We start from the raw sequence: 25,422 nt of genomic DNA, 5'->3' as shown, positions 1-25,422 counted from the left end.
CAGCTTGGGCAACAAAATCAAAACTCTGTCTCTAAACAAATAAATAAATAGGCCGGGCGCGGTGGCTCAAGCCTGTAATCCCAGCACTTTGGGAGGCCAAGACGGGCGGATCACGAGGTCAGGAGATCGAGACCATCCTGGCTAACATGGTGAAACCCCGTCTCTACTAAAAAATACAAAAAACTAGCCGGGCGAGGTGGCGGGCGCCTGTAGTCCCAGCTACTCGGGAGGCTGAGGCAGGAGAATGGCGTAAACTCGGGAGGCGGAGCTTGCAGTGAGCTGAGATCCGGCCACTGCACTCCAGCCTGGGCAACAGAGCAAGACTCCATATCAAAAAAAAAAAAAAAAAAAAAAACCAAATAAATAAATAATAGGTCGGGCGCGGTGGTTCATGCCTGTAATCCCAGCACTTTGGAAGTCCGAGGTGGGTGGATCACAAGATCAGAAGTTCAAGACCAGCCTGACCAACATGGTGAAACCCTGTCTCTACTAAAAATACAAAAATTAGCCGGGCATGGTGGAATGTGCCTATAGTCCCAGCTACTCGAGAGCCTGAGGCAGAATTGCTTGAACCCGGGAGGCAGAGGTTGCAGTGAGCCAAGATTGCGCCACTGCATTCCAGCCTGGGCGACAGAGTAAGACTCCGTCTCTAAATAAATAAATAAATAAATAAAGCACAAGGCCGGTCATGGTGGCTCATGCCTGTAATCCCAGCAGTTTGGGAAGCCAAGGCAGGCAGATCCCAAGGTCAGGAGTTCAAGACCAGTCTGGCCAACATAGTGAAACCCTGTCTCTACTAAACATACAAAAAATTAGTGGGGCGTGGTGGCGGACACCCATAATCCCAGCTACTCTGGAGGCTGAGACAGGAGAATCGCCTGAACCTGGGAGGTGGGGGTTGCAGTGAGCCAAGATCGTGCCATTGCACTCCAGCCCGGGCAACAGTGCGAGACTTCCTCTGAAAGAAAGTAAACAACAATAAAAATAAAAAATAAAAAGCACAGTTGTTTCTAGAATATTGAAAGAGTTACGGAACCATTACTTCTATATAATTTCACAACATTATCATCATCACCAAAAGAAACCTCATGTCCAATAGCAGTCACCCCCATTCCCCCCAACCAGCCTCTGACAACCATGCATCCACTTTCTATCTCTGTGGATTGGCCTCTTCAGGACATTTCAGAGAAATGGGATCACACAGTTTGAACTTTTGTGTCTTGCTTCTCTCACTGAGTGTGATATCCTCAAGGTGCATCCACACTGTGGCCTGCATCAGAGCCTCGCTCCTTTTCATGGCTGAGTCATATTCCACTGTGTGGATGTCTTATGCTGTGTTTTTTTTTTTTTTTTTTGAGACGGAGTCTCGCTCTGTCGCCCAGGCTGGAGTGCAGTGGCCAGATCTCAGCTCACTGCAAGCTCCGCCTCCCGGGTTCCCGCCATTCTCCTGCCTCAGCCTCCCGAGTAGCTGGGACCACAGGCGCCGCCACCTCGCCCGGCTAATTTTTTGTGTTTTTAGTAGAGACGGGGTTTCACCGTGTTAGCCAGGATGGTCTCGATCTCCTGACCTTGTGATCCGCCCGTCTCGGCCTCCCAAAGTGCTGGGATTACAGGCTTGAGCCACCGCGCCCGGCCCTATGCTGTGTTTATCCATTGACCTAATAATGAAAGCTGGGCACAGTGGCTCATGCCTGTAATCCTAGCACTTAGGGAAGCTGAGGTGGGTGGATCACCTGAGGTCAGGAGTTCGAGACCAGCCTGGCCAACATGGTGAAACCCTGTCTCTACTAAAAAATACAAAAATTAGCCAGGCGTAGTGGCAGGTGCTTGTAATCTCAGCTACTTGGGAGGCTGAGGCAGGAGAATCGCTTGAACCTGGGAGGTGGAGGTTGCAGTGAGCTGAGATTGTGCCACTCACTGCACTCCAGCCTGGGCGACACAGGAGACTCTGTCTCAAAAAAACAACAAAAAAAAGAAAAGAAAAATACCAATGGACACTGGAATTGTTTCCACCTTTTGACTGTTGTGAATTATGCTGTTATAAACATTCTATTTCATTATTATTATTATTCGTTTATTTTTTAAAAATGGAGATGGGGCCAGGCACCGTGGCTCATGCCTGTAATCCCAGCACTTTGGGAGGCCAAGGTGGGTGGATCATGAGGTCAGGAATTTGAGACCAGCCTGGCCAATATGGTGAAACTCCGTCTCTAGTAAAAATACAAAAATTAGCTGTGCATGGTGGCATGCACCTGTAGTCCCAGCTACTTGGAGGCTGAGGCGCAAGAATTGCTTGAACCCAGGAGGTGGAGGTTGCAGTGAACTGAGATTGTGGCACTGCACTCCAGCCTGGGCAACAGAGTGAGACTCCGTATCAAAATAAATAACTAAATAAAAATAAAATAAAATATTACAGGCTTCACAGCAAAGTCTAGTCAACAGAACTGAAATTCAAGTCCCCCCAATCACTCCCTATGTGTCTTTGATAAGTTACTCCTCCTCCCTGGTCCCCTGTCTACGTCTATCCACCAAGGATAATAACCCTGGCTATGGCCGGGTGCAGTGGCTCATGCCTGTAATCCCAGCACTTTGGGAGGCCAAGGCAGGCAGATCACCTGAGGTCGGGAGTTCAAGACCAGCCTGAATAACATGGAGAAATCCCGTCTCTACTAAAAATACAAAATTAGAGGCCGGGCACAATGGCTTATGCCTGTAATCCCAGCATTTTGGGAGGCCAAGGCGGGCGGATCACGAGGTCAGGAGTTTGAGACTAGCCTTGCCCACATGGTGAAACCCTGTCTCTACTAAAAATTTAAACTTAGCTGGGCTTGGTGGTGCGCGCCTGTAATCCCAGCTACTCAGGAGGCCGAGGCAGGAGAATCGCTTGAACCCAGGAGGCGGAAGTTGCAGTGGGCCCAGATCGCGCCATTGCGCTCCAGTCTGGGCAATAGAGAGAGATTTCGTCTCAAAAAAAAAAAAAAAAAAAAAAAAGCTGGGCATAGTGGCACAAGCCTGTAATCCCAGCTACTCAGGAGGCTGAGGCAGGAAAATCGCTTGAACCTCGGAGGTAGAGGCTGTGATAAGCCAAGATTGTGCCATTACACTCCAGCCTGGGCAATGAGAGTGAAACTCCATCTCACAAACAAACCAACAGAAAACCCCTGGCTACACAGAGACAAAAATAATAGGCGTGGCCCAAACATTAATAATATAATCACACCTATCATGTATTGAAGACCTCCCTGGTGCAGGGGTTGTGCTGTCTCAGCGTTCCATGCACCGTCTCATTTCTCCCTTGTCACAACCCTAGGAAGTTGCATTGATTCTTCTCTCCAAAGAAGTCTAAGGATCAGAGAGGTTAAGCAACCTTCCCAAGATCACACAGCAAATCAATCTTTTATACTTTATTAAGTTTTCAAATAGTATCAACTCGGTTTTTTTTTTTCTTTTTTTTGGTTGGGGGAGGAAAAAGGAAGTGAAGGGCAGAGGTCAGGAGGAAGCTTTGGGTCCCCTTCGTTCTGTTTTCATGACAGGGGTGGGGGGCGTGGTTTGGGGTGTGCCACATCCTGGCACTTACTGAAGGACCTCCCTTCAGTCCCCCGGCAGTGTCCAGAGACACGTGAATGCTGGATTTAACATCCTTGCTCCTTGTCCATCTCTGGGCCTCAATTCCATCAACGGTATGATGGAAATTGTGCTCTCTGCTTTTTCTCAGGGCTGCGATGAGGATTAGGGTAAATGCCTGTCTTACAGAGAAGTCCCTGTCCCTTCTGAGTCAGCTTCTCACCATGGAGAATCTGTGTAGGGCATTCTCTATCCTTTTCCTGCAGAATCGGATCTGAGGCTGGCGGTACAGGAGGGGAAACTGAGTCACCTGCTGCTCCTGGTGTGGGGGAGGTTATACCATGTAGAGCTTAGAGCCTGGGCGTCTCGCTGGCACGATGGTTCATGACTGTCATCTCAGCACTGTGGGAGGCTCAGGTGGGAGGATCACTGAAGCCCAGGAGTTTGAGACCTGGGAAACATAGCAAGACCCCCCCGCCCCACCAAATCTCTATTAAAAAAAAAAAAAAAGGCCAGGCACGGTGGCCCACACCTGTAATCCCAGCACTTTGGGAGGCCAAGGCAGGTGGATTGCCTGAAGTCAGGAGTTGGACACCAGGCTGGCCAACATGGCAAAACCCTGTCTCTACTAAAAATACAAAAAAAAAAAAAAAAAAAAAAAAATTAGCTGGGCGTGGTGGCAGGTGCCTGTAATCCCAGCTACTCAGGAGGCTGAGGCAGGGGAATTGCTTGAACCGGGGAGGCGGAGGTTGCAGTGAGCCAAGATCGTGCCATTGCACTCCAGGCTGGGCAACAGAGCAAGTCTGCCTTAAAAAAAAAAAAAAAAAAAAAAAGGCCGGGCATCATTTGCAGAAATCCAAACACAACAGTGGGATCTGGTAAGACTCGTGCTTCAGCGTGGCCTCCTGGTCCCGAGGCTGATGGCTGGTGGTTGAAGGAAGAAGGGCTTGTATCCAAGGCAGGGTCCTTGGAGCAAAGTCCCTGGGTGACACCCTCGCTCTAGATCCACGCGACCCCTCCCTGGGTCCCTTCCCACCTACTCGGCTGGTTTCAGGCTGCGAGTCCTGAGACAGTCCACTTCCCCTCCGGGGGGCCCTCCCGGGTTTCCCCTCGTAGCCAGATTATTACAAAAGCCAATTCAACCCGGTTGGGTGTTGAAAGGCGCTTTTAATAAATTGTGCGAAGAAGCTATAAACTGTGTCTCTCGCAGGAGAGGCTTTGAAGTCAGAGGACAGGCTGGGTACACTACACCCAGGCCGGTGGTAGTTCCCGCTGTCAGGTGGTGTTGGTACTAAGAATGACAAATAATAATAAAACATAATAATGACCCTGGAATTAGGTTAGAATGAAGGCACAGTGAGCACCGGAACAGGGTCACCCACTGGATAAGTGCTCAGTAAACGGCAGCTAAAGCAGCTGTCAGCACTCCCGGTCCAGAGGAATGAGGAAGGGGAAACTGAGTCCCGGAGCCCCCCAGGCGCCTGGTCGCACCAGCCAGCCCTCCCCGGGCCGGGCCAGGACGTTCTCGCCACTCGTGCCCTCCTCCCCCTTCCCCGTCCCCCGCCGGACCTCTCCCACGACCGGGGAGGAAGTGGGAGAAACGGACAGGAGAAAAAAAAAAAAGAGCTGGGCCAACGCCTCCCCACTTCCCACCTCCGCCCCTCGCGAGCCATGCAGACCCCCTTGTGCCAAGGAGCGACCCGCGCGGGCCCAGGCGTCCAGGGTCCGGTCCCCGTCCCGCCCCGCGGCCCGCAGCCGGGTGGGGGAACTCGCGAAGCCGGGAAAACAACCGCCCTCCCCGCCCCTCGCCAACCCCTTCCCCCGCTGACGCCCCTAGCGCAGCGGGGTGGAGGCGACTCCTTTATATAATCGCGGGAGGGCAGGTTGGTGGTTTCATTTAGGGACCCGGGAGCCCCGCGGACCCGAGCCGTCCTTGGCAAAGCCACCCCCCGGGGTCCCCGGCGCGGCAAGTCGCACTGAGGCCCGGGGAGGCCCAGCATCTGGCCTGCGGGGGGGCGTCCACCGCCTCGCCCCCCACCCACCCCCGGCAGCCCGGGCCGCGCGACCCACACGCCCGCGTCGCTCCTCGCTGTGCGCACCGCGCTCCCCGCCCCCGCTGCCATCCTGCCACGCCCCGGGCGTCGGGGGCACAGCCCGCGCCCCCCCGCACCCCGCCCCTGCGCAGAGGCTGGGGGCCTGTTTATCTGGAGGCCCCCACCCCCCCTCCACCCCGGGGGGCCCGCTCCCCCCGCGCCCCGGGGAGCTCTGGGGCCAGATAAGCTGGCAAGCTGGCACGGCGCCGCGCGGCGGGGCGGAGAGGTCAGAGGCGGGGGGGCGCGCCGGGGCGGGCCGGACCCCCCCCCACTTGACAAAACCTAATAACAGCCCGGTCTCCCCGGCGCAGCGGGCGAAGCCCCACGGGAGGGCAGAGACGTGGCAAGAGGGGACCTGCCGAGCCTGTTCTGGCCTCCGAGGCCGGGCTGGGGGGGGCGGGCTGGGCGTGGGGGGGCCGGCGGCTGCGGCACCTTTAAGACAAGGGAGGACCCCTCTTGCCCTCGGAGAAACCAGGAAGGGAGTCGCGAGCATCATACGGGGCTTTGGCTGTACTGTACAGTTACTGTAGGGGCAGTGACGCCGCCGCCGCCGCGCGAGGGAGCGACCAGGGCAGCGCGACGCGGGCAGAGCAAGCGCCGCGGACCCCGGAGGCGAGCGGCCGAGGGAGCCCAGTCCCAACTCCGGGCCCCGGCCCCGCGCGCCCCGGCCCGGCCCCGCGAGGTAAGTCAGCGCCCAGCGCGGCCCCCGGCACGGAGTGCAGGGCGGGGACGAGCGGGGGTCGCTGCGCCCACCGCTGCCCCCTCGGGAAGGGGAGATCCGGGGGGCCGGGGACGTTCCCCCAAGTTTCAGAGGAGGGGGTGGTTGGCAGCTGCCCGGAGGCTGGAGGCGCCCTGGATCCCGAGCGCGGGGAGGGGGCGCCACCCGGGAAGGGGAGATTGGGGGCTAAGTGCATGGGCTTGTGCGCCAGCCCCCCCCCAACCCGGGTGCATGGCTTTTCGGGGCTCCCAGGCGCGCGGGGAGCGGGGGAGGGGAAGCAGGGCTGCATTGAGGGTGGGGGGAGCCGGCGTGGGGAGATAGGGGGGCGCGTCGCCTGCTAAGTTTCCAGCTGAAGACGAGGGGCGCCCTCGCCCCCGGGGGCCTATTCGGTGCTGCGTGCATACGTTGGAGTTGGCCAGGATTGAGCTCCATGGGGGATGGGGGGGAGGGGGCTGAAAAAACAGGGAGGGGGGCTTTGGAAAGGAGGGGGAAGGGGTGGGGTGTTCGGGTGGGCGGGCGGGGCCGCGGGGACCTCTGGGCGTCGTAGTCCCCCGGCCGTTTGCAGCCGGCAGGTGGCAAGCGGCTTGGACTACAAGTCCCAGGATGCCCCGCGCCGGCAGCCCGCCGCGGCCCGCGGGTAGGGGCGGTGCGGAGGAGGGGCGGTGAGCGGCGGGCCGGAGAGCCAATGGGCGAGGGCCGATCGCGCGGCGCGGCGCTGGGGCGGGGCCAGCCGGCCCGGGGGCGGGGCCTGGAGCCGGGCTCCCCTCGCCGGGGGCCGGTGGCGGTCCCGGCTTCCGGCTGCGCGGCCCGCGGGCCGGCCCCCTCCCCGCCCCGGGGCCCCTCCCCGCCTGGTTGTGTAACCGTCCCCAGCCCCCCTCCCCTCGGCCCCCCGCCCGTGGGGGGGGTCACCCTCCCCGCGCTCCCCGCGCTCCCCGGGGAGGGCGGCGGCCCGGGCGGCCGCGCGGTGCAGGCGAGCCCGGGGATGCGCGGCCTAGCGCAGGCCGGGCCCGGGCGTGGGGGAGGCGGGCGGGCGGACCCAGATCCGGGGTAATTTGCATCGCCCTCCCCCCAGCCCGGGTGGGGATTGGCCGCCGGCGGCGGGGGGTGGCGCGGGGCCAGGCTCACTGCCGCCTCCCGGCCCCTCGGAGGGAGCCAGCCCAGCCGCAGCCGCCGCCACCGCCGCCGCCGGGGCCGGGCCCCCTCGCCGCTGCCCCGGGAAGGAGGTAGGAGCCCCCCGCGCGGGCGAGGCAGCGGGGGCCCGCGGGCCGGGTGGGGGCCGCGCGCTGCGGCCAGGGCGGGGGAGGGGGCCTCTTCCTGCCCCCGCCCGGGCCTGACTCAGCCTCGGGTGGGGGGCCCGGCCTGGCCCCTCGCCCTGCCTGGACGGCCGTCCGGCTCCAACCCGTGGGAGGGGGCGGAGAGAGCACCCCAGTCCCCGCCGTCCGCGCCCCCAAAGCGCGTGACCCCGTCTCCTCTGGCCCGGACCCCCCCCCCTTCCCCTTGACGCCACCACCACGTGCGAAGCCTGAGCCCGGGCAGGGGAGGGGGGAGCTGGTGGGATCCGGCCCCCTCCCTCCCGCTCCCTACCTCCCGGGCGGGAGACCCAGTCCCCCTGGGCCTGGGAGCCTGGCCGGGGGCTGCGCCGAGCGCAGGAGCGGGTGCCCCCCCCAGGGCCCGGGCCTCTGCGGGTTCTGGGAGGCGCTGCCCGGGCTGGCTGGCGGGGGCGCACGGTGGGCCGCGGCGGGAGGGTGCTGTCCACCCGGGCCCGGGCACCCAGTCGGCGCCCACTAAATGTTGGCGAAATGCAGCCAGGAGTTGGCGGCGAGGCGGGGGGAGGCAGCAATTCCTCTCCCCCCTAGCCAGGCGGCGGAAGTCACAGAGGTGCTGGTGCCCCTGCCACCCGCGGCACCCACCTGGCTCACCCATGGGTGGCGAGCTCGTTGGGCCCCCCCACCTCCCTGCCAGCTGCCTCCGGAGAGGGCGTCGGGATTCCGTGTCAGCCCCCCCGCCCCAACCCCAGAACTGGACCAGGGCGTAACCCTGAGCGTGCCGCTCCCACACTGGGGGGTGCCTCCCCACCACCGGCCGATCACTTCCTATTGGCAAGCTGGTCTGGGAGAGGTCCCGGGGAGGCCAGGCTGGGGCAGGGGCCCAGGCCAGGCCAGGCCTAGGCCCAGCCCTGCTGCTGCGGGAGCCTGAGGGCTTCAGGCCGGGGGCGTTTGTCCCCGAGGGCCACCCCCCATGGGGCCCCGAGAGCACCTATCGGCGAGGCCGGGGCCTCTGTTTACCACCAGCCATCGCTGTGGAGACAGAGCCTGGGGGAGAAGGGGGGGCAGGAGCCGGTCGCTGGAAAAGCGAAGTCTAAGGAAGGAAAGAAGAGCCAACCGGGACACTGACATTTTAATCCGTGGGTCGGTCCGGGGGGTATTTATTATTCAGTTCCGATTGGCTGCGTGGCGGCCAGTCAGCACCCGGGCCCGGGCGGGCAGCCACGCATCGGCAGAGGCCCGCGGGCGGCCGCAGGCGGTGGATGAGTCCTTTGCTCTGTGCGGGAGACTGAGGCCCGGCCGGCCGAGGCAGAGCCCAGTCTGGGGCCTGGTGGGGAAGGTTCCTGGGGTGATCACAGTCCCTGCTGGGTTTTTTGTTGTTGTTGTTTGTTTGTTTCTTTTCTTTCCTTGAGTCCCTCTGACCTATAGCTGGGTCCACCTGGTGGCAGATCCCCGTTGCCATAGGAGGAGGAAACTGAGGCCAGGAGGGGAGGTCGCATGTAAGCTTGGAAACTCCGGAGGTTAGATCAAGCCTCGGAGCAGGTGCTGGTGCTGGGCAGGGGAGACTGAGGTGTAAGGGGAAGCAGAGAGCGGCCCAAGGTCACTCAGGTGGAGTCAGAGCTGCCCCCTGTGCACCATCCTTCCAGCTCGGGGCCTGTCCAAAGTCTCCTCCCGCCGTGTGGTGGCTGAGGGGCGCCGGCTCCACCGAGGGGCGCCTGCCCACCTGTCTTTGAGCAGGGCCAGAGGTTGGCAGTAGAGGCTCAACTGCAGGCACCTGCCTGCAAATGGAGCGTCACCGACACAGGCTTATTAAACCCTGTGTCCGAAGATGACATTGAGGCTCAGAGAGGGCCAGCATGGCTCCCAAGGTCACACAGCACGAGCCACAGCCCTCTCGCCTCCCTGCCTCACCAGGCAGGCCCTTGCTGGCGCACGTGCGTATGAGGCCCCTCTCCAATCCTGCCGAGCAGGGCTCTGGGTTTTACGACCAGAGGAGACCGAGGTCACCTCACCAGAGCCGGCCCTCTGCAGCCCAGATGCTCCAAGGAGGGCTCCTTGGGTTGAAATGCCGGCACGCTTGCTCTGCGACATTGGACGAGCCCCGTGACCCCTGCAGCCGGGGTGTACTGTGTGCATGGGACTGAGGAGGGTCCCCCAGCTGGTGCCTGCAAAGTCACCCTTGTTGTCTTTTCTCCTCCGTGGTGGAAACTCCCAGGTCAGCTCAGGGCATGCCAGAGACCTGAGTGTGGGGTGTGGGTCAGAGCTGAGTGAGACACCTGCACCCCCACCTGTCACCTGCCAGCCCATAAACCGCCCTGCAGTAGCCCTGGGCAACAAGGACCAGAGGAACGAGCTTGGGTGGGGGTGAGCATGGTCCAATCCCGGCCCAGCCCTTGGGCCCACCCCGGGCAGTCACTCCCCCTCTGCCAGCCTCAGTCTTCCCATCGGGACAGTGGGGAGATGGTTGTCAGCCCTAGAGGGTTCCCTCACTGGGGCCTTGGGAATGTTTGTTGAGCGACTGCTGTGCACTGTGTCAGGCCTGTGGGGAGCTGTCTTGAAAGCTGCAGGGGCAGAGGCCCCTCCCTGTGCGGCCCATGTCAGCTGGACTCCAGCCCTGCCCCGGGCTCCCTTACAAGGCGACTCTGAGGGTATGAGAATAAGCCGTCCTTCCTCTTAGCCCCCAGGGTAGGGGGATTTCATCTCCTGCTGGTATCCGGAGGCCAGGAAAGGGTATGGAAGGAGCTGTGGGAGGACTAGTCAGGCAGGCCGGAGCCAGATGGACAGCCTCAAATTCCAGTTCTGCTGTGTGACCCTCGCCAAGCTGCTCCCCCTCTCTGATCCCATTCCCCATCTGCAAAATGGGGCACAGACACAGATCCTGCCTTCCAGCACTGTGGGCGCCGGCGCATACCGTGGATCTCTGGGGCGATTATTGAGGCCCAGCCTCCCCCAGCTGCTGGGAGGAGCAGCTCTGGCCCTTGGGCCCCAAGCGCCGAGTCCAGAGCCCCAAAGCGCAGAAGGTGCCCCTCAGAGAATCCGGCGCTCGGGAGGAGCGTGGCCAAAGGACCAGCCCCTCCATCTGTCCCCCCAGCAGGCTGTGGACGGCCACTCAGTGGAAGTGTCGCCACCCACGCCTTTCTGGTTTGACTGGAAAACAAGGCCCATCCCACCTATCAGGATGCCTGAGAGAAGGATCCGGCCGGATTCTGCAGGCCGCTGGCCTCCCGGGCTGAGCCTTCCACCTGCTCAGGAGAGGGTGGGGGTGGGGCAGGTATCTCCAGGTGACAAGCAGGCCTCCCTCAGGGGAGGGAGAGAGAGGTCACCCCGGCCTCTCACAGGCATCTCGGCTAAGCAGGTGCAGCCTGGGCTGATGGCAGGGTGGACGAGGATGGGCTTCCGAGAGTCTGGCCTTGCTTGCCCCCAGTGACGGGAAGCTCAGCCCCTCCACTGTCAAGTTGTGAAGTTTCTCTTGGAACCTGGGCTCAGGCTGCAGTCTGGGCTTCCTGGCCCATGACACCTCAGATTGTGGGAACAGGGTGGGCCTCAGTCCCACCCATGAGTTGGGCGTCAGATAGGATCCCTCTGGCCTCCTCATCGCTGCCCCCATCCCCGCCGTCACACTTCCCACTGGGCCCCGCCGCCTTCCTGCCTCTGGCCCTTTAAGTCCCGGGCAGGAAGCCCCTCCCCATTTAGGGCAATAAATGGACACGTAAAATGGCCGAGGGCCTGTTTGCTCCATGTCTGGCCCAGAGGGAGGCTTGCGGGCGAGGGCAGGCGGGCAGGGGGCGGGCTGGCAGCTGGCAGCCACCCCAGGCCGTTGGTGCCCCCCGATCGGGACACTGCATTCCTGTCCCATTAAACCCAGGCCGAGGACTGGGCCAGGCGGGGCTTGGCACCAGGTCAGGGCGGGGTTACCCGTCGGGACTAACCTTGCAACACAGGCCTCTGGGCGGGGAGGGGGCGGGGGCTGCCGGGTGCGGGCCTGGCAGCCGCACCTGCACACCAGGCTTGCAATGTGACCTTGGGCTGGCCGCCCACCCTCTCTGGGCCTGGTTTCCCCTTCCAGCTTCCTCCTCAGACCCCACCACTCACTCCCTTGGTAGGTGAGGAGGGGACTGAATTCCCGGAATAGCATTCAGGAGCAAAGTTCCCATCCGTGAGGGGCGGTGAACGGCCTGGCGATGTGTTTTGGGGACTGGCTCTGGCGCGCAGTAGGTCCCTGGGCTAAGTTTGCTGAATGGATGTGAGCGGGGACCCTGACCACAGTGGGGGGCCCCTTTCCACTGTCACGTCCCCCAGGAGACGGAGGCTCAGAGAGGTCTCGCATCTTGCCCAAGGTCACACAGCGTGGAGGTGGGGGAGCTGAGGCTTGAACCCGAGCTGCTCTGTGCAGCACGTAGAAGGGGTGAGAGGTCCCTTTGGCCTCGTTCTCTGCTCTCCCTGGGCAGGGGGTTGGGTGGGGGCCCTGAGCCCCTCATTAGACGGCCCCCTGCTCCAGGAAGTGGCCTTGGGGAAGGTGGCGGGTGGCAGTTACCTGCCCAGCCCTCACCTTGTCATGTGACCTTGGGGAGGCCCCTGGCTCCCACACCCTGCACTAGCGATGCAGCCTCGTCTCAGCCGGTCCCCCTTCCCCGGTCGCCCACCTCCAGGCCTCCGTTCCTGATGCTCCCTGTGCTGGGGCGCCCTTCTCGGGATGCCGGTGTCCTTCCTGGGCGACACCTGCTACTGCCTGAGCCATGTCAGGGAGCTTCCGAGCTCACGGCACATCCCCAGCAGAGCTGGGAGTGGCAGCCGCCCAGGTCAGAGGGCTGCTGTGTGACCTCGACTGGGCCACCTCACCTCTCTGAGCCTCTCAGGGACCTGGGAAGACGAAGGGAAGGTGCCCAGTTAGTTTGGGAGCACAGAGGAGGCCAAAATGCGGCCTGGGTGCCGTGGCTCTTGACAGACGCTACAGCAAGTGACCCTTAGGTTAGATGGGAGGTGGGACTGGTAGGCTGCACCGCCCCCTAGTTCTGAGTAGGCCCTGCAGCCAGCTGGGCGGGCCGGGCGTGGGCTATCTCTGGTTTATCCAGCAGTTTGCTGCGCCCCTACTGTGCGCCGCCCTCCCTGGGAGTGGCCCAGCGGGAGGAGGGCGCCCCACCTCCAGCCCAGGAGGGGCCTGCCAGGGCCTGCCCCTCGGCCGCCGAGTCAGCACCGAGCAGCCCCGGAAATCCCACGGAGGCCAGCGCGGGGGAGGAGTTGTGATGAAAGATGGGGCCCCGGGTGGGTGTGGGCCGAGCCCAGGGGACCCTGGCCGGCAGGGGTGGGAACCTGGCTGGCGTGGGGCTGGGGCTTCCCGGAGGAGGGGAACGAAACCACCGCCTCCGGAGGCGTGTACCGTGTGTCGGGCGCACAGTGGGGCTTCAGCACTTGGGGACTTTCTACTGCCAAGACTTTGCAGCGCCCCCGAGGGTGCCCTGCCTGGGCCCGGCCTCCCCCTTTCTCGCCTCGGAGGGAGGCTCTTCGGCCTTTTCCTTAGGGGAGGTCTCCAGGAGGCCCAGGTGGGGGCAGTGGCGCAGGGCGTGGCCAGCAGGTGGCTTGTGTTCCTTGAGTGAGGGTGTGGGTCAGTTGTCTCAGAGTGAATTTAGTTTCCAGGGTGAGGGCAGGGCCTTGCCCTGAGTGGGTGGGGGGCCAGCCCCTCCATCATTTTCTGGCCCCCAGCCCCAGGGAGTCAGCCCTGCCAGGCACCCTTAGGCTGCAGGCCTCTCTGGGCCCCGGCGTTCTCATCTGTAAAACGTGGCCACGGTCCTCTCGTGGGAGCTTTCCTTGGCTGACATCACCGGGGGCCTGACTGCTTCGAGGGAGGGCCTCAGTGATATTTAGGGGGGGAATAGGGACCCAAGACAGGGTCCCAGGCTGGAGAGGGCAGAGACTGGGACCCCCGGACCCAACCTGGAGATGGAATCTTCACACCGGTGGGGTCTCCCGGAGGTGACTCAGCCACCTGGATTATTTTGGGCCCATCCTCCAGGACCCAGGAAAGATAGCTCCCAGCCACTCCAGAGCGGGGGCCTTGGTCACCTGAGGGGAAGAGCAGCCCAGCAGGCCCGGGGTGGCCATCTTGGGGCGTTGGTGGCCTGGGTCAGAGGTCTGCCCCATGCAGGGGTGGGCAGGAGGGCCCGGGCCCGTCTGATCCGGAGCTCCATCTGCTCGCGCACTCCCCGCGGCCCGGGGCCAGACGGCAGATGGTGGCAGGGGGTGGACACCACCAAAGGGGGCTCCTCAGAGGCTTCCTAGGACCGAGCCTTGGGTGGGGTCGCCCCCCTCCTGCCCTCCCTGCTCCCAGCAGCCACATCTGAGCCCACCGCCCCACCACAGGCCTCGGAGTGGACGGGGGCGCTGAGCAGCTGGGCCCTGGGCCGAGGCTGGAAGGAGGGAAGGAAGGCGGGTGGAGGGGCCTGGGGAGCGTGGTGGCACTGAGCAAGCTCACAAAGGCCTCTGTGTCGCCCGGCAGCTCAGGCCCGGCGCTGAGGGCCCCGGGCTTTGGGTCCGGCTGGACCGACACTGTGCCTCCCTCGTGGGGCCTGGCTCAAGCTCGTCAGTGTCAGAGCCTGCCTCGGCTGCCGGGCTGGGGGACAGGAGGGTCCGGTGGCCTGGAGGAGGCTGTGAAAGGCCCAGCTCAGGCCCTCTCCCCAGGGGCCTTGCCCAGAGGCTCTGGCCCGAGAGCCACCGGCCGGCCTGGAGGAATGTGAGCTGTGCTGGGTGACTCGGGGCAGCCGGGGGCTCCCAGGAGAGGGCGGAGGGGTGGGGACAGGGGCCAGAGGGTTGCACAAGCTCTGAGTGGGTGGATGAGTCACAGCCGAGGGGAAGGCGGAAAAAAGGGAGGGGGAGAAAGGGGTGGGACAGACACAGTCCCCCCAGGGCCCGGCACTGCCCGAAACCTCTGCCCATTTGACAGATAGGGAGACTGAGGCCCAGAGAGGGCCAAGGCCTTGCCTGGGACTGAACAGCTCAGCTGGGGCGGCTGAGAGTTGAGGAGGGGCTGCCAGATGGGCCTGTGGGCAGGCAGGAGGTGGCTAGGGGTTCCCCCAGCTCCCTGCTCTTCCCGGGCTACAGCCCGCTCTCTGTTACTCACAGCTAGGGCTGAGCCCTATGCTGGGGGATCTGAGGGGCAGGAAGGGGTTTAGCCTGCAGAGTCACTGGCCCTGCCCGGACGGGGCACACCCACGATGGCCTTGACCTCTTCTGGGTTTCGGCACTGGGTCCCTGTGCCTGGGCTGCCACACCCCTTCCTGCTGACTCAGAGCCCCCTGAAAAGGACCAGGCCCCACCAGGAGGCAGGAGGCAGGGCTGGGGAGGCCAAGGGGTCGGCTCTTAGGTCCACCCCCGGTTTGAGTTCAGATGCAACTGTGGCCTCATGGTGGGGCCTCGGGCAAGTGGCCTCAGCCCATGATGGAGTGGGTGTTGCTGGTGGGGTTTGGGCGGAACCGGCGGGAAGTACGTGTTATGTGTTGTTGTTGTTGTTGGTTTTTTTTTTTTTTTTGAGATGGAGTCTTGCTCTGTCACTAGACTGGAGTGCTGTGGCACAATCTAGGTGGCTCACTGCAGCCTTCACCTCCTGGGTTCAAGTGATTCTCCTGCCTCAGCCTCCCTATAGTTGGGACTATAGGCGTGAGCCACCACGCCCTGCTAATTTTTTGTTAGAGATGGGGTTTCACCATATTGCCCAGGATGGTCTCCATCTCTTGAGCTTGTGATCCACCCGCCTTGGCCCCTCAAAGTGCTAGGATCACAAGCGTGAACTGCCGCGCCCGGCCAAAGTAGGTGTTTTGTAAAGGTCACTGCGTGGCCTCCCCTCTGTATCGGCCGAAGCCCATGCTCAGACCAACAGGAAAATGGCTCAAATCAGGGCACTTTTTTCAAGCACCTACTGTGTGCTCCTGTAGCACCTCGGAGTGCCCTTTCCTTATTTATTTATTTGTTTATTTATCCAAGAAGGAGTTTTGCTCTTGTTGTCCAGGCTGGAGTACAATGGCGCAACCTCGGCCTCCCAGGTTCAAGCGATTCTCCTGCCTCAGCCTCCCGAGTAGCTGGAATTACAGGCATGCGCCACCACGCCCGGCTAATTTTGTATTTTTAGTAGAGACGAGGTTTCACCATGTTGGTCAGGCTGGTCTTGAACTCCCGACCTTACGTGATCTGCCCACCTTGGCCTCACAAAGTGCTGGGATTACAGGTGTGAGCCACAGCGCCCAGCCCTTTTTTTTTTTTTTTAAATTTATTTATTTATTTTTTTGAGATGGAGTCTTGCTCTGTTGTCCAGGCTGGAGTGCAGTGGCTCCATCCAGGCTCACCGCAACCTCCGCCTCCCGGGTTCAAGTGATTCTTCTGCCTCAGCCTCCTACTCGAGTAGCTGGCATTACAGGCATGCGCCACCATGCCTAGCTGATTTTTTTTTTTTTAAGATGGAGTCTCACTCTGTGGCCCAGGCAGGAGTGCAGTGGTGCAGTCTCGGCTTACTGCAACCTCCATCTCCCGGGTTCAAGCGATTCTCCCGCCTCAGCCTCCTGAGTAGCTGGGATTACAGGCGTGTGCCACCATGTCCATCTATTTTTGTATTTTTAGTAGAGATGGGGTTTCACTGTGTTAGCCAGGATGGTCTTGATCTCCTGACCTGGTGATCCGCCCGCATCGGCCTCCCAAAGTGCTGGGATTACAGGTGTGAGCCACTTCACCCAGCCTAATTTTTGTATTTTTATTAGAGACAGGGTTTCACCATGTTGGCCAGGCTGGTCGCTGGTCTTGAACTCCTGACCTCAAGTGATCTGCCCACCTCACCCTCCCAAAAATGCTGGAATTACAGGTGTGAGCACCGAGCCCGGCCTCAAAGTCCCCTTTCAACAGGCATTCCCGGGGGTCGTCCTGGGAGGGGTGGTGCCAGTGTGCCTGTGACACTTAAGCGCCCAGTGTGGGTTTTGCCGGCATAATCTCACGCTGATGAGACAGAACAGGGCATCTGACTGCTCTTGGGCACAGCTGGGGAAACTGAGGCTGGTGGGGGGCAGGACACCTGACTGTCCTCATGCACAGCTGGGGAAATTGAGGCTGGAGGCAGGACATCTGGCCGCCTTCGTGTACAGATGGGAAACAGGCCGGGAGTGGGACACCTGATCGCCTTCCTGTATAGCTGGGGAAACTGAGGCTGGGGACAGGACATCTGATTGCTTTTGTGCACAGCTGGGGAGACAGGCTGGGGGAGGCAGGATATCCGACCATTCTCATGCACATCTGGGGAAACTGAGGCTAGAGAATAGGACATTTGACTGCCCTTGGGAACAGCTGGGTAAACTGAGGCTGGGGAGCCAGGACATCTGGCTATCCTCATGCACAGATGGAGAACTGAGTCTTGGCCGGGTGCAGTGACTCATGCCTGTAATCTTAGCACCTTGGGAGGCAGGGGCGGTTGGATATTTGAGGCCAGGGTTTTTTGTTTTGTTTTGTTTTGTTTTTCTTGAGAGGGAGTCTCACTCTGTCGCCCAGGCTGGAGTGCAGTGGTGCGATCTCACTGGTTCATGCCATTCTCCTGCCTCATCCTCCCAGTAGCTGGGACTACAGGCCCCCGCCACCATACCCGGCTAATTTTGTGTATTTTTTAGTAGAGACAGGGTTACAGTGTGTTAGCCAGGATGGTCTTGATCTCCTGACCTCATGATTCGCCCGCCTCGGCCTCCCAAAGTGCTGGAATTACAGGCGTGAGCCACCGCGCCAGGCCGAGACCAGGGTTTTGAGAACAGCCTGGCCGACATGATGAAAGCTCTTCTCTACTAAAGACACACCAAAAAAGAAAAGAGGCTGGAGGCAGGACATGTATCGCTTTGGTGCACAGCTGGGGAAGCTTGGGCTGGAAAGGCGTGACATCTGACCGCCTTCACGTGCAGGTGGGAATCGAGGCTGGGGAAGCAGGGTGGAGCGCTGCTTCTCAAGGGCCTCGGGCCCTCGTCAGTGGGCACAGGAACCCCCGCACCCCGACTCACGAGCACCCTCTTCCTCCCCACTGCTGCAGGTCTCGGCGCGGAAGATGGCCGGCGGCGTGGACGGCCCCATCGGGATCCCGTTCCCCGACCACAGCAGCGACATCCTGAGTGGGCTGAACGAGCAGCGGACGCAGGGCCTGCTGTGCGACGTGGTGATCCTGGTGGAGGGCCGCGAGTTCCCCACGCACCGCTCGGTGCTGGCCGCCTGCAGCCAGTACTTCAAGAAGCTGTTCACGTCGGGCGCGGTGGTGGACCAGCAGAACGTGTACGAGATCGACTTCGTCAGCGCCGAGGCGCTCACCGCGCTCATGGACTTCGCCTACACGGCCACGCTCACCGTCAGCACGGCCAACGTGGGTGACATCCTCAGTGCCGCCCGCCTGCTGGAGATCCCCGCCGTGAGCCACGTGTGCGCCGACCTCCTGGACCGGCAGATCCTGGCGGCCGACGCGGGCGCCGACGCCGGGCAGCTGGACCTTGTAGATCAAATTGATCAGCGCAACCTCCTCCGCGCCAAGGAGTACCTCGAGTTCTTCCAGAGCAACCCCATGAACAGCCTGCCCCCCGCGGCCGCCGCCGCCGCCGCCAGCTTCCCGTGGTCCGCCTTCGGGGCGTCCGATGATGACCTGGATGCCACCAAGGAGGCCGTGGCCGCTGCCGTGGCCGCCGTGGCCGCGGGCGACTGCAACGGCTTAGACTTCTATGGGCCGGGCCCCCCGGCCGAGCGACCCCCGACGGGGGACGGGGAGGAGGGCGACAGCAACCCGGGTCTGTGGCCGGAGCGGGATGAGGACGCCCCCACCGGGGGTCTGTTTCCGCCGCCGGTGGCCCCGCCGGCCGCCACGCAGAACGGCCACTACGGCCGGGGCGGAGAGGAGGAGGCCGCGTCGCTGTCGGAGGCGGCCCCCGAGCCGGGCGACTCTCCGGGCTTCCTGTCGGGAGCGGCCGAGGGCGAGGACGGGGACGGGCCCGACGTGGACGGGCTGGCGGCCAGCACGCTGCTGCAGCAGATGATGTCCTCGGTGGGCCGGGCGGGGGCCGCGGCGGGGGACAGCGACGACGAGTCGCGGGCCGACGACAAGGGCGTCATGGACTACTACCTGAAGTACTTCAGCGGCGCCCACGACGGCGACGTCTACCCGGCCTGGTCGCAGAAGGTGGAGAAGAAGATCCGAGCCAAGGCCTTCCAGAAGTGCCCCATCTGCGAGAAGGTCATCCAGGGCGCCGGCAAGCTGCCGCGGCACATCCGCACCCACACGGGCGAGAAGCCCTACGAGTGCAACATCTGCAAGGTCCGCTTCACCAGGTGAGCTGCCCGCCGCGGGGGTGGCGCCGCCCTGCTCCCTGCCCCGGCATCGGCCACTCGCAGGCCCCTCCGCGCCTCTCTCCCTGCACCGCACGCACACTTGCACGCAGACGCACGGACACACGCACATGCACACAGACACATACACACACACATGCGTGCCACGTACACAGACGCACACACAAGACACGCAGACGTGCAGATGCATATATGCACATGCACACAGACTCGTACACAGACACATGCGTGCCACATACACACAGACACGTGCACACGCAGACACGCACACAGACTCACACATGCATGCCAGGTACACATCCACACACCCAGACGCACACACGCACATGCACAGACATGTACACGCACATGCACACACATGCATGCCACTTGGACATGCATACAGACGCACACGCACTACACGTGCACATGCACAGATGCACATGCGCACACACATGCTACACAGACACATGCAGACACATGCACACCACATACACATGCACATACAGACGCACATGCACACACGTGCACACAGACACGCACACGGATAGACATGCACACAGAAACATGCACGCAGGCACATGCACACAGACATGTACATGCACAGACATACACATATGTGCAGACATTGCAAACATGCACCCACAGACATACATGCACACACATGCACACAGACACACCCCACCTCTTGGGCCCAAAGCCACTGCTTCCCTAACCCACGTGCCTGTTAAGAACAACCTAGACTAGGCCCTGCCCTTGTGTGTGGACATCCCGGTGGGTGACAGCGCAGGCCAGACATAAGATGACAGCCAGGTCATATGCAAAGCGTGCCGGACAGGGTTGAGCTGCGGGAGGTCTCGGGAAGGTACAGTCGCTCTTCCTCCCTGGAGGGCTGATTCTTCTCTTCTGCACTTTTGGATGTTTTTCTGTTTCTGCTTTGGGAGAGGGTGACAGAACCTCAGGCTCAGGGAGGGAGAGCCCAGGCTGTTGAGCGGTTTCTGAGTTTCCCGTGAGCCTGGGTAATTTGCTTCAATCAGCCAACATTTATGAAGCATCTGCTGGTGCCAGGCCTGTTCTAGGCGCCGGGGACAGGCCTTGCTGGAACCCGAAGGAGCTGTAGGAAAGGGCGTTCCAGGCAGAGGGAACAGTCAGTGCAGAGGCCCTGAGGCCAGCTCAGCTTGGAAGATCTCCGTGCCCCTGTGGGAGCCACGGGGCTTGGTCCCTAAACAGCAGGAGTTCAAGGCCAGGTCGGGGCAGTTTGCGATTTGGTCTCAGGAGTCCAGAGGTGGCTGGCTAGGCCTCGTAGATCCCCATGGCTGTAGCGGTGGGGGCAGGGGGCTGACAGGCAGGGACCTGGCCAGGCCGGGTGACTCAGCACCACCCCCTGCCCCCCGCCCGCCCTGGGGTTCCCCCAGCCACGCCCACCGAGGCTGAAGAAAGAGGCCATTGTCCCAGCTTCCCAGCCGCACCCCGTAGGGACAGGAACTGGGACTGACCCCTCCCCAGCACCCCGGCCCCCTCCCCAGCAGGCCAGGAGAGGAGGGTGCGGCCTGGACTCCGGCGCCCAGGAGTGCCAGGCAGGGGGCAAAGGGCACTTTGGGAGGCAGGCAGTGTAGCTGGTGGCTTACTCCTCCTTGGTGAGGTTGGGGTACTGGAGGTCTTGGGGGGCGCCTCTTCCTCCAGGCAGGGTTCACTGTGGGTTCGTCTCTGAGCTCAGGAAGAGCAGCTTGGTGGGGTGCAGAGAACCGGGGTCTGCAGAGGGGACCGGGCTGAGCGAAGGTGATGGCCCCCATCCTGCCTCCCTGGCCACAGGCCACAGGCCACAGACCTGGTTTCATTCTGACTCGGGCACTGCTGGCTATCCCACCCGACCTAGGGCTGATCCCCTCAGTCAGGGAAACTGAGGCTTAGAGAGGGACAATTGTTGAGGCCTCTTCCACCCCAATTTAGACCCACCTGCTTCCTCTTTTCCCCCACCACCCCGTGCCCGGATCCCCCCTCCCCAGGGCACCAGCACCCCCACCCTCCAAAAGCCTGGGAGCCCGAGGCCCCTCTGAGTCACAGCAGGGCGTTGAGTAAGTGGGGCCTGTGGTGGCCGGGGCTATAATTACCCAGACTGGGGCTCGGGGTGATGAAACTAGGGATACCTCCGCCCCCACCCCACCTCTGTGTGGCCCTCTAGCCTGCTGTGCAGCCCCAGGCAAGTCCCTTCCTCTCTCTGGGCCTCCCAGGCTCATCTGGGGAGTCTCTGCACAATTCTAGAAAAACCTATGGCTGCCGTCCCCTCTGTGACCCCGGCCCTGGGCCAGATCTAGGCAGCGCAGCCTGGAGACCTCTCCGTGGGCTCTGCAGAAGGTGATCAGTAAACCAGAGGCCTGGAGGTTGGTAACAGACCTGGTTAGGCCAGGGTTCTGTTAGCAAGTTACCATGTGCTGTTGGCTTCAGTGGGGCAGCAAGGCTAGAGATAAGGTAGGGATCTGGTTGCAAAGGGCCAGGCCTTGACCCTCAGGGCAACAGAGCCAAGGAGGGGTTAAAGTTAGGGACACCACCTCTGTAGCTGGTCCCAGAGGGAAGGACTTAGGGCTGGAGGAACCCAGAGGGGAGCCAGGTCTTTGGGAATTAGGAAAGATAGAGGGGCATTCAAGGTAGGGCTTTGAGGGATGAATAGGAGTTTGCCAGTCCCCACACTAAAGAAGTCCTCAGTCTGTTGAGTGTGACAAGGAAGAAATCCAAAGTAGCTCAGATGTGGAGCACAATAGGCAGCAGCAAGGAACAGGTCAGATTCTAGCCAGGGCTCTTAAGACCCAGGGCTCCCTCCTGCCCTCTGGATCCCAGGAAGGAGTACACTTTATTATTATGGATTGGCATCATGCAATGGGAATAGGCAAGACACCTACTTTTTTTTTTTTTTTTTGAGGTGAGTCTTGCTCTGTCGCACAGGCTGGAGTGCAGTGGCGCGATCTCAGCTCACTGCAACCTCCACCTCCCAGGTACAAGCGATTCTCCTGCCTCATCCTCCCAAGTAGCTGGGATTACAGGCGCCCACCACCACCATGCCCGGCTAATTTTTTTTTGTGTTTTTAGTAGAGACGGGGGTTTCACCATGTTGGCCAGGCTGGTCTCAAACTCCTGACCTCAGATGATCTGCCTGCCTCAGCCTCCCAAAGTGCTGGGGTTACAGGCCTGAGACACCACGCCCAGCCAGCAAGCCACCTACATATTTTAACATTTTCTGACAACCCCGTTCAAAAAAAAGTCAAAGGGAGTTGGTGAAAGTGACTTGAAACATTTTACCTTACCCAGTAGATGCATTTCCATGTGTAGTCAATATGCAAGATCCTCAGTGAGCAATTTTACATCACCTTTTGCATATCAAGTCTTCAAAAGCTGGGGTGCCTTTTGCACTTCCAGCACACATCAGTTCAGAGTGGCCACATTCCAAGGGTTCAGGAGCCACCTAGGCCACAGGCACCCCAGGGCTGATATGGTGACTGCCTTTGTAGGCTAAAGGCGCCAGGCTGAGCTGGGTTCACACTGCCCCTGTGGGGCGAGATGGGTAGGGAGGGGCCCTCGAGTCACACCCAACCCCTGCTATCTCAGGGCTCATGGTCCAATCAGGAAGACAGGAGAAATAAGGAAATCAATAGAAGCAAGATAGACTAGCCAGGTGTGGGGGCTCACGCCTGTAATCCCAGCACTTTGAGAAGCCATGGCAAGCGGATCACTTGAGGTCAGGAGTTCAAGACCAACCCAGCCAACATGGTGAAAATCCTGTCTCTATTAAAAATACAAAAATCAGCCAGGTGTGGTGGTGCACGCCTGTGATCCCAGCATTTTGGGAGGCCAAGGCAGGTGGATCACCTGAGGTCAGAAGTTCGAGACCAGCCCGGCCAACATGGTGAAACCCCATCTCTACTAAAAATACAAAAATGAGCCAGGTGTGGTGGCAGGCGCCTGTAATCCCGGCTAGGCAAGAGAATTGCTTGAACCCGAGAGACGGAGGTTGCAGTGAGCCGAGATCATGCCACTGCGCTCCAGCCTGGAAGATAGAGCGAGACTTAATCTCAAAAAACAAAACAACAACAAAAAAAAACAAGAGTCAGATGATGATGGCAGGAGGATAGAGACAGGGCTGGGGAAGGAGGCCAAATTTGAGCCCAAATTTGACTGTGAAGATCCAGGAGGATAAAAGAAAGTGCCCCGGACAGTGGGAACAGCACCTGCAAAGGCTCCCGGGTAGCTTACGCTTTGCATGTCAGGGTGGAGCCCAGATAGGGGAGTGACACTGAAGTGAGGGGAGAGTGGGCGGTCCTGGGTGCCATGGGGTGGGGACTCGGTTACTAGGGTGACCAACTGCCCCACTTTGTCCCAGACAGAGGGGTTTCCCAGGATGCAGGACTTTCAGTGCTAAAACCAGAACAGTTGGTCACCCTATCTGTCACCAAACACCTCGGCCACCGCCAGCCTCAAGAGGGCAGGGATAATCGCCTGTCTTGTTCCCTGCGGTATTTTCAGCACCTGGAACAGGGCCTGGCCCTCAGCAGGCACTCGGCAAAGGTCTGGGGCATGAATGAAGGCACCAGGCACTGGCTGGCCTCGTCCTACCTCAGGGGTAGGGGCAGGATGGAGTGGCAGAAGCCCACTGTCTCCTTCTGACGTAGGGAAGGGGGCTCAGGACGGGCACGGTGGCTCACACCTGTAATCCCAGAGCTTTGGGAGGCCGAGGCGAGAGGATCGCTTGAGCCCAGGAGTTTGAGATTAGCCTGGGCAACATAGCTCGACCCGCATCTCTCAAACTTACATATATATATATATATATATATATGTTGGCTTGAGCCCAGGAGTTCGAGGCTTCAGGGAACCGTGATCACGCCACTGCCCTCCAGCCTGGGGGACAAAGCCAGACCCTGTCTCTCTTTTTTTTTTTTTTTTTTTTTTTGGAGACAGTCTCGTTCTGTCACTGAGGCTGGAAGGCAGTGGCATGATCTTGGCTCACTGCAACCTCCACTTCCCAAGTAGCTGGGATTATAGGCCTGCGCCACCACGCCTGGCAAAATTTTTTTTTTGAGACGGAGTTTTGCTCTTACTGCTGCAACCTCCACCTCCCAGGTTCAAGTGATCCTCCTGCCTCAGCCTTCCTAATAGCTGGGATTACAGGTGCCTGGCACCATGCCCGGCTAATTTTTTTTTTTTTTTTTTTTTTTTTTTAGTGGAGACAGGGTTTCACCATGTTGATCAGGCTGGTCTCAAACTCCTGGCCTCAAGTGATCCGTCTTCCTCAGCCTCCCAAAGTGCTGGGATTACAGGCGTGAGCCACCATGCCTGGCCTAGACCCTGTCTCTTAAAAAGTTAAAAAAGGAAAGGAAACGGGGTTCAGAGAGGCTTAGCATTTTCCCAAGGCCGCACAGCACGCGGGGTCCGAGCCCCTCTTCAGATGTTCAGAATGCGAAGTCGCCCCCATTCGTTCCGTTTTTCGAGGGACCGTCCCCATCGGGGCGCCGAAACCTCTGGTGCACGGTCCGTGTTCTGCCAGGGCGGTCCGGGGCCTGCCGCGCGTCCGTGTGGGTCCCTGGGCGGGGATCGGGGGTCCCCGGCCCCGCTGACCGTGCCCGCCCCGTGCCCCGTCCACAGGCAGGACAAGCTGAAGGTGCACATGCGGAAGCACACGGGCGAGAAGCCGTACCTGTGCCAGCAGTGCGGCGCCGCCTTTGCCCACAACTACGACCTGAAGAACCACATGCGCGTGCACACGGGCCTGCGCCCCTACCAGTGCGACAGCTGCTGCAAGACCTTCGTCCGCTCCGACCACCTGCACAGACACCTCAAGAAAGACGGCTGCAACGGCGTCCCCTCGCGCCGCGGCCGCAAGCCCCGCGTCCGGGGCGGGGGGCCCGACCCCAGCCCGGGGGCCACCGCGACCCCCGGCGCCCCCGCCCAGCCCAGCTCCCCCGACGCCCGGCGCAACGGCCAGGAGAAGCACTTTAAGGACGAGGACGAGGACGAGGACGTGGCCAGCCCCGACGGCTTGGGCCGGTTGAATGTAGCGGGCGCCGGTGGAGGAGGTGACAGCGGAGGTGGCCCCGGGGCCGCCACCGACGGTAACTTCACAGCCGGACTCGCCTAAAAACCAAAAAGAGAAAACAGAAACCCGAGAGAGAGAGAGAGAGACAGAGAGAGAGAAAAAAAATCACCTACCACCCCCCCAAAAACACAAAAAAAGAAAATCTATCTATATACAGATATCTATATCTATATATATATATACAGATATATATATATGACGCGTCACAGAATCTAGGGTAGCGCTTTCTCAGATTTCCCTCCTTTCTGACGTTTTTCTCCCTCCACAGGGGCCCCGGCCCTCCCTGGCTCCCCTTCCCCCCCACCACCCCATCGCTGGGTTTCGGGGCTTGGTTTGGGGTTTTTTGTAGGACACAAGGAATCCGAGACCCCGCACAGCCCCCTG

General features: G+C 60.8%; 1 protein-coding gene across 2 annotated transcripts; it reads left to right on the top strand.

The window, feature by feature from the left end:
* The first annotated feature begins 6,121 nt into the window (after positions 1 to 6,121).
* ZBTB7A (zinc finger and BTB domain containing 7A) lies at positions 6,122 to 25,180 on the top strand. 2 transcript variants are annotated; one of them, XM_065535380.2, is made up of 3 exons: positions 6,122 to 6,339; positions 17,683 to 18,959; positions 24,588 to 25,180. In XM_065535380.2, exons 2-3 carry the CDS (start codon positions 17,698 to 17,700, stop codon positions 25,078 to 25,080), a joined length of 1,755 nt encoding a protein of 584 aa, XP_065391452.1. In that variant the 5' UTR covers positions 6,122 to 6,339; positions 17,683 to 17,697; the 3' UTR covers positions 25,081 to 25,180. The 2 variants fall into 2 exon arrangements, with proteins under 2 accessions (XP_065391452.1, XP_065391451.1); XM_065535379.2 differs by lacking the exon at positions 6,122 to 6,339 and adding an exon at positions 7,535 to 7,598.
* Positions 25,181 to 25,422: the final 242 nt, after the last annotated feature.

Source organism: Macaca fascicularis, chromosome 19 (genome assembly GCF_037993035.2).
Source record: "Macaca fascicularis isolate 582-1 chromosome 19, T2T-MFA8v1.1".
In the NCBI taxonomy this organism is placed as follows: Eukaryota; Metazoa; Chordata; class Mammalia; order Primates; family Cercopithecidae; genus Macaca; species Macaca fascicularis.
Note: the sequence above shows the minus strand (reverse complement) of the source record. Positions and strands in the feature narration are given on the sequence as shown.

Excerpts from the sequence above, each read along its gene's own strand:
- ZBTB7A (XM_065535380.2), top strand. The coding sequence starts at position 17,698 with ATGGCCGGCGGCGTGGACGGCCCCATCGGGATCCCGTTCCCCGACCAC. Across the intron at positions 18,960-24,587 it reads TGCAAGGTCCGCTTCACCAG|GCAGGACAAGCTGAAGGTGC; the intron begins GTGAGCTGCCCG and ends CCCCGTCCACAG.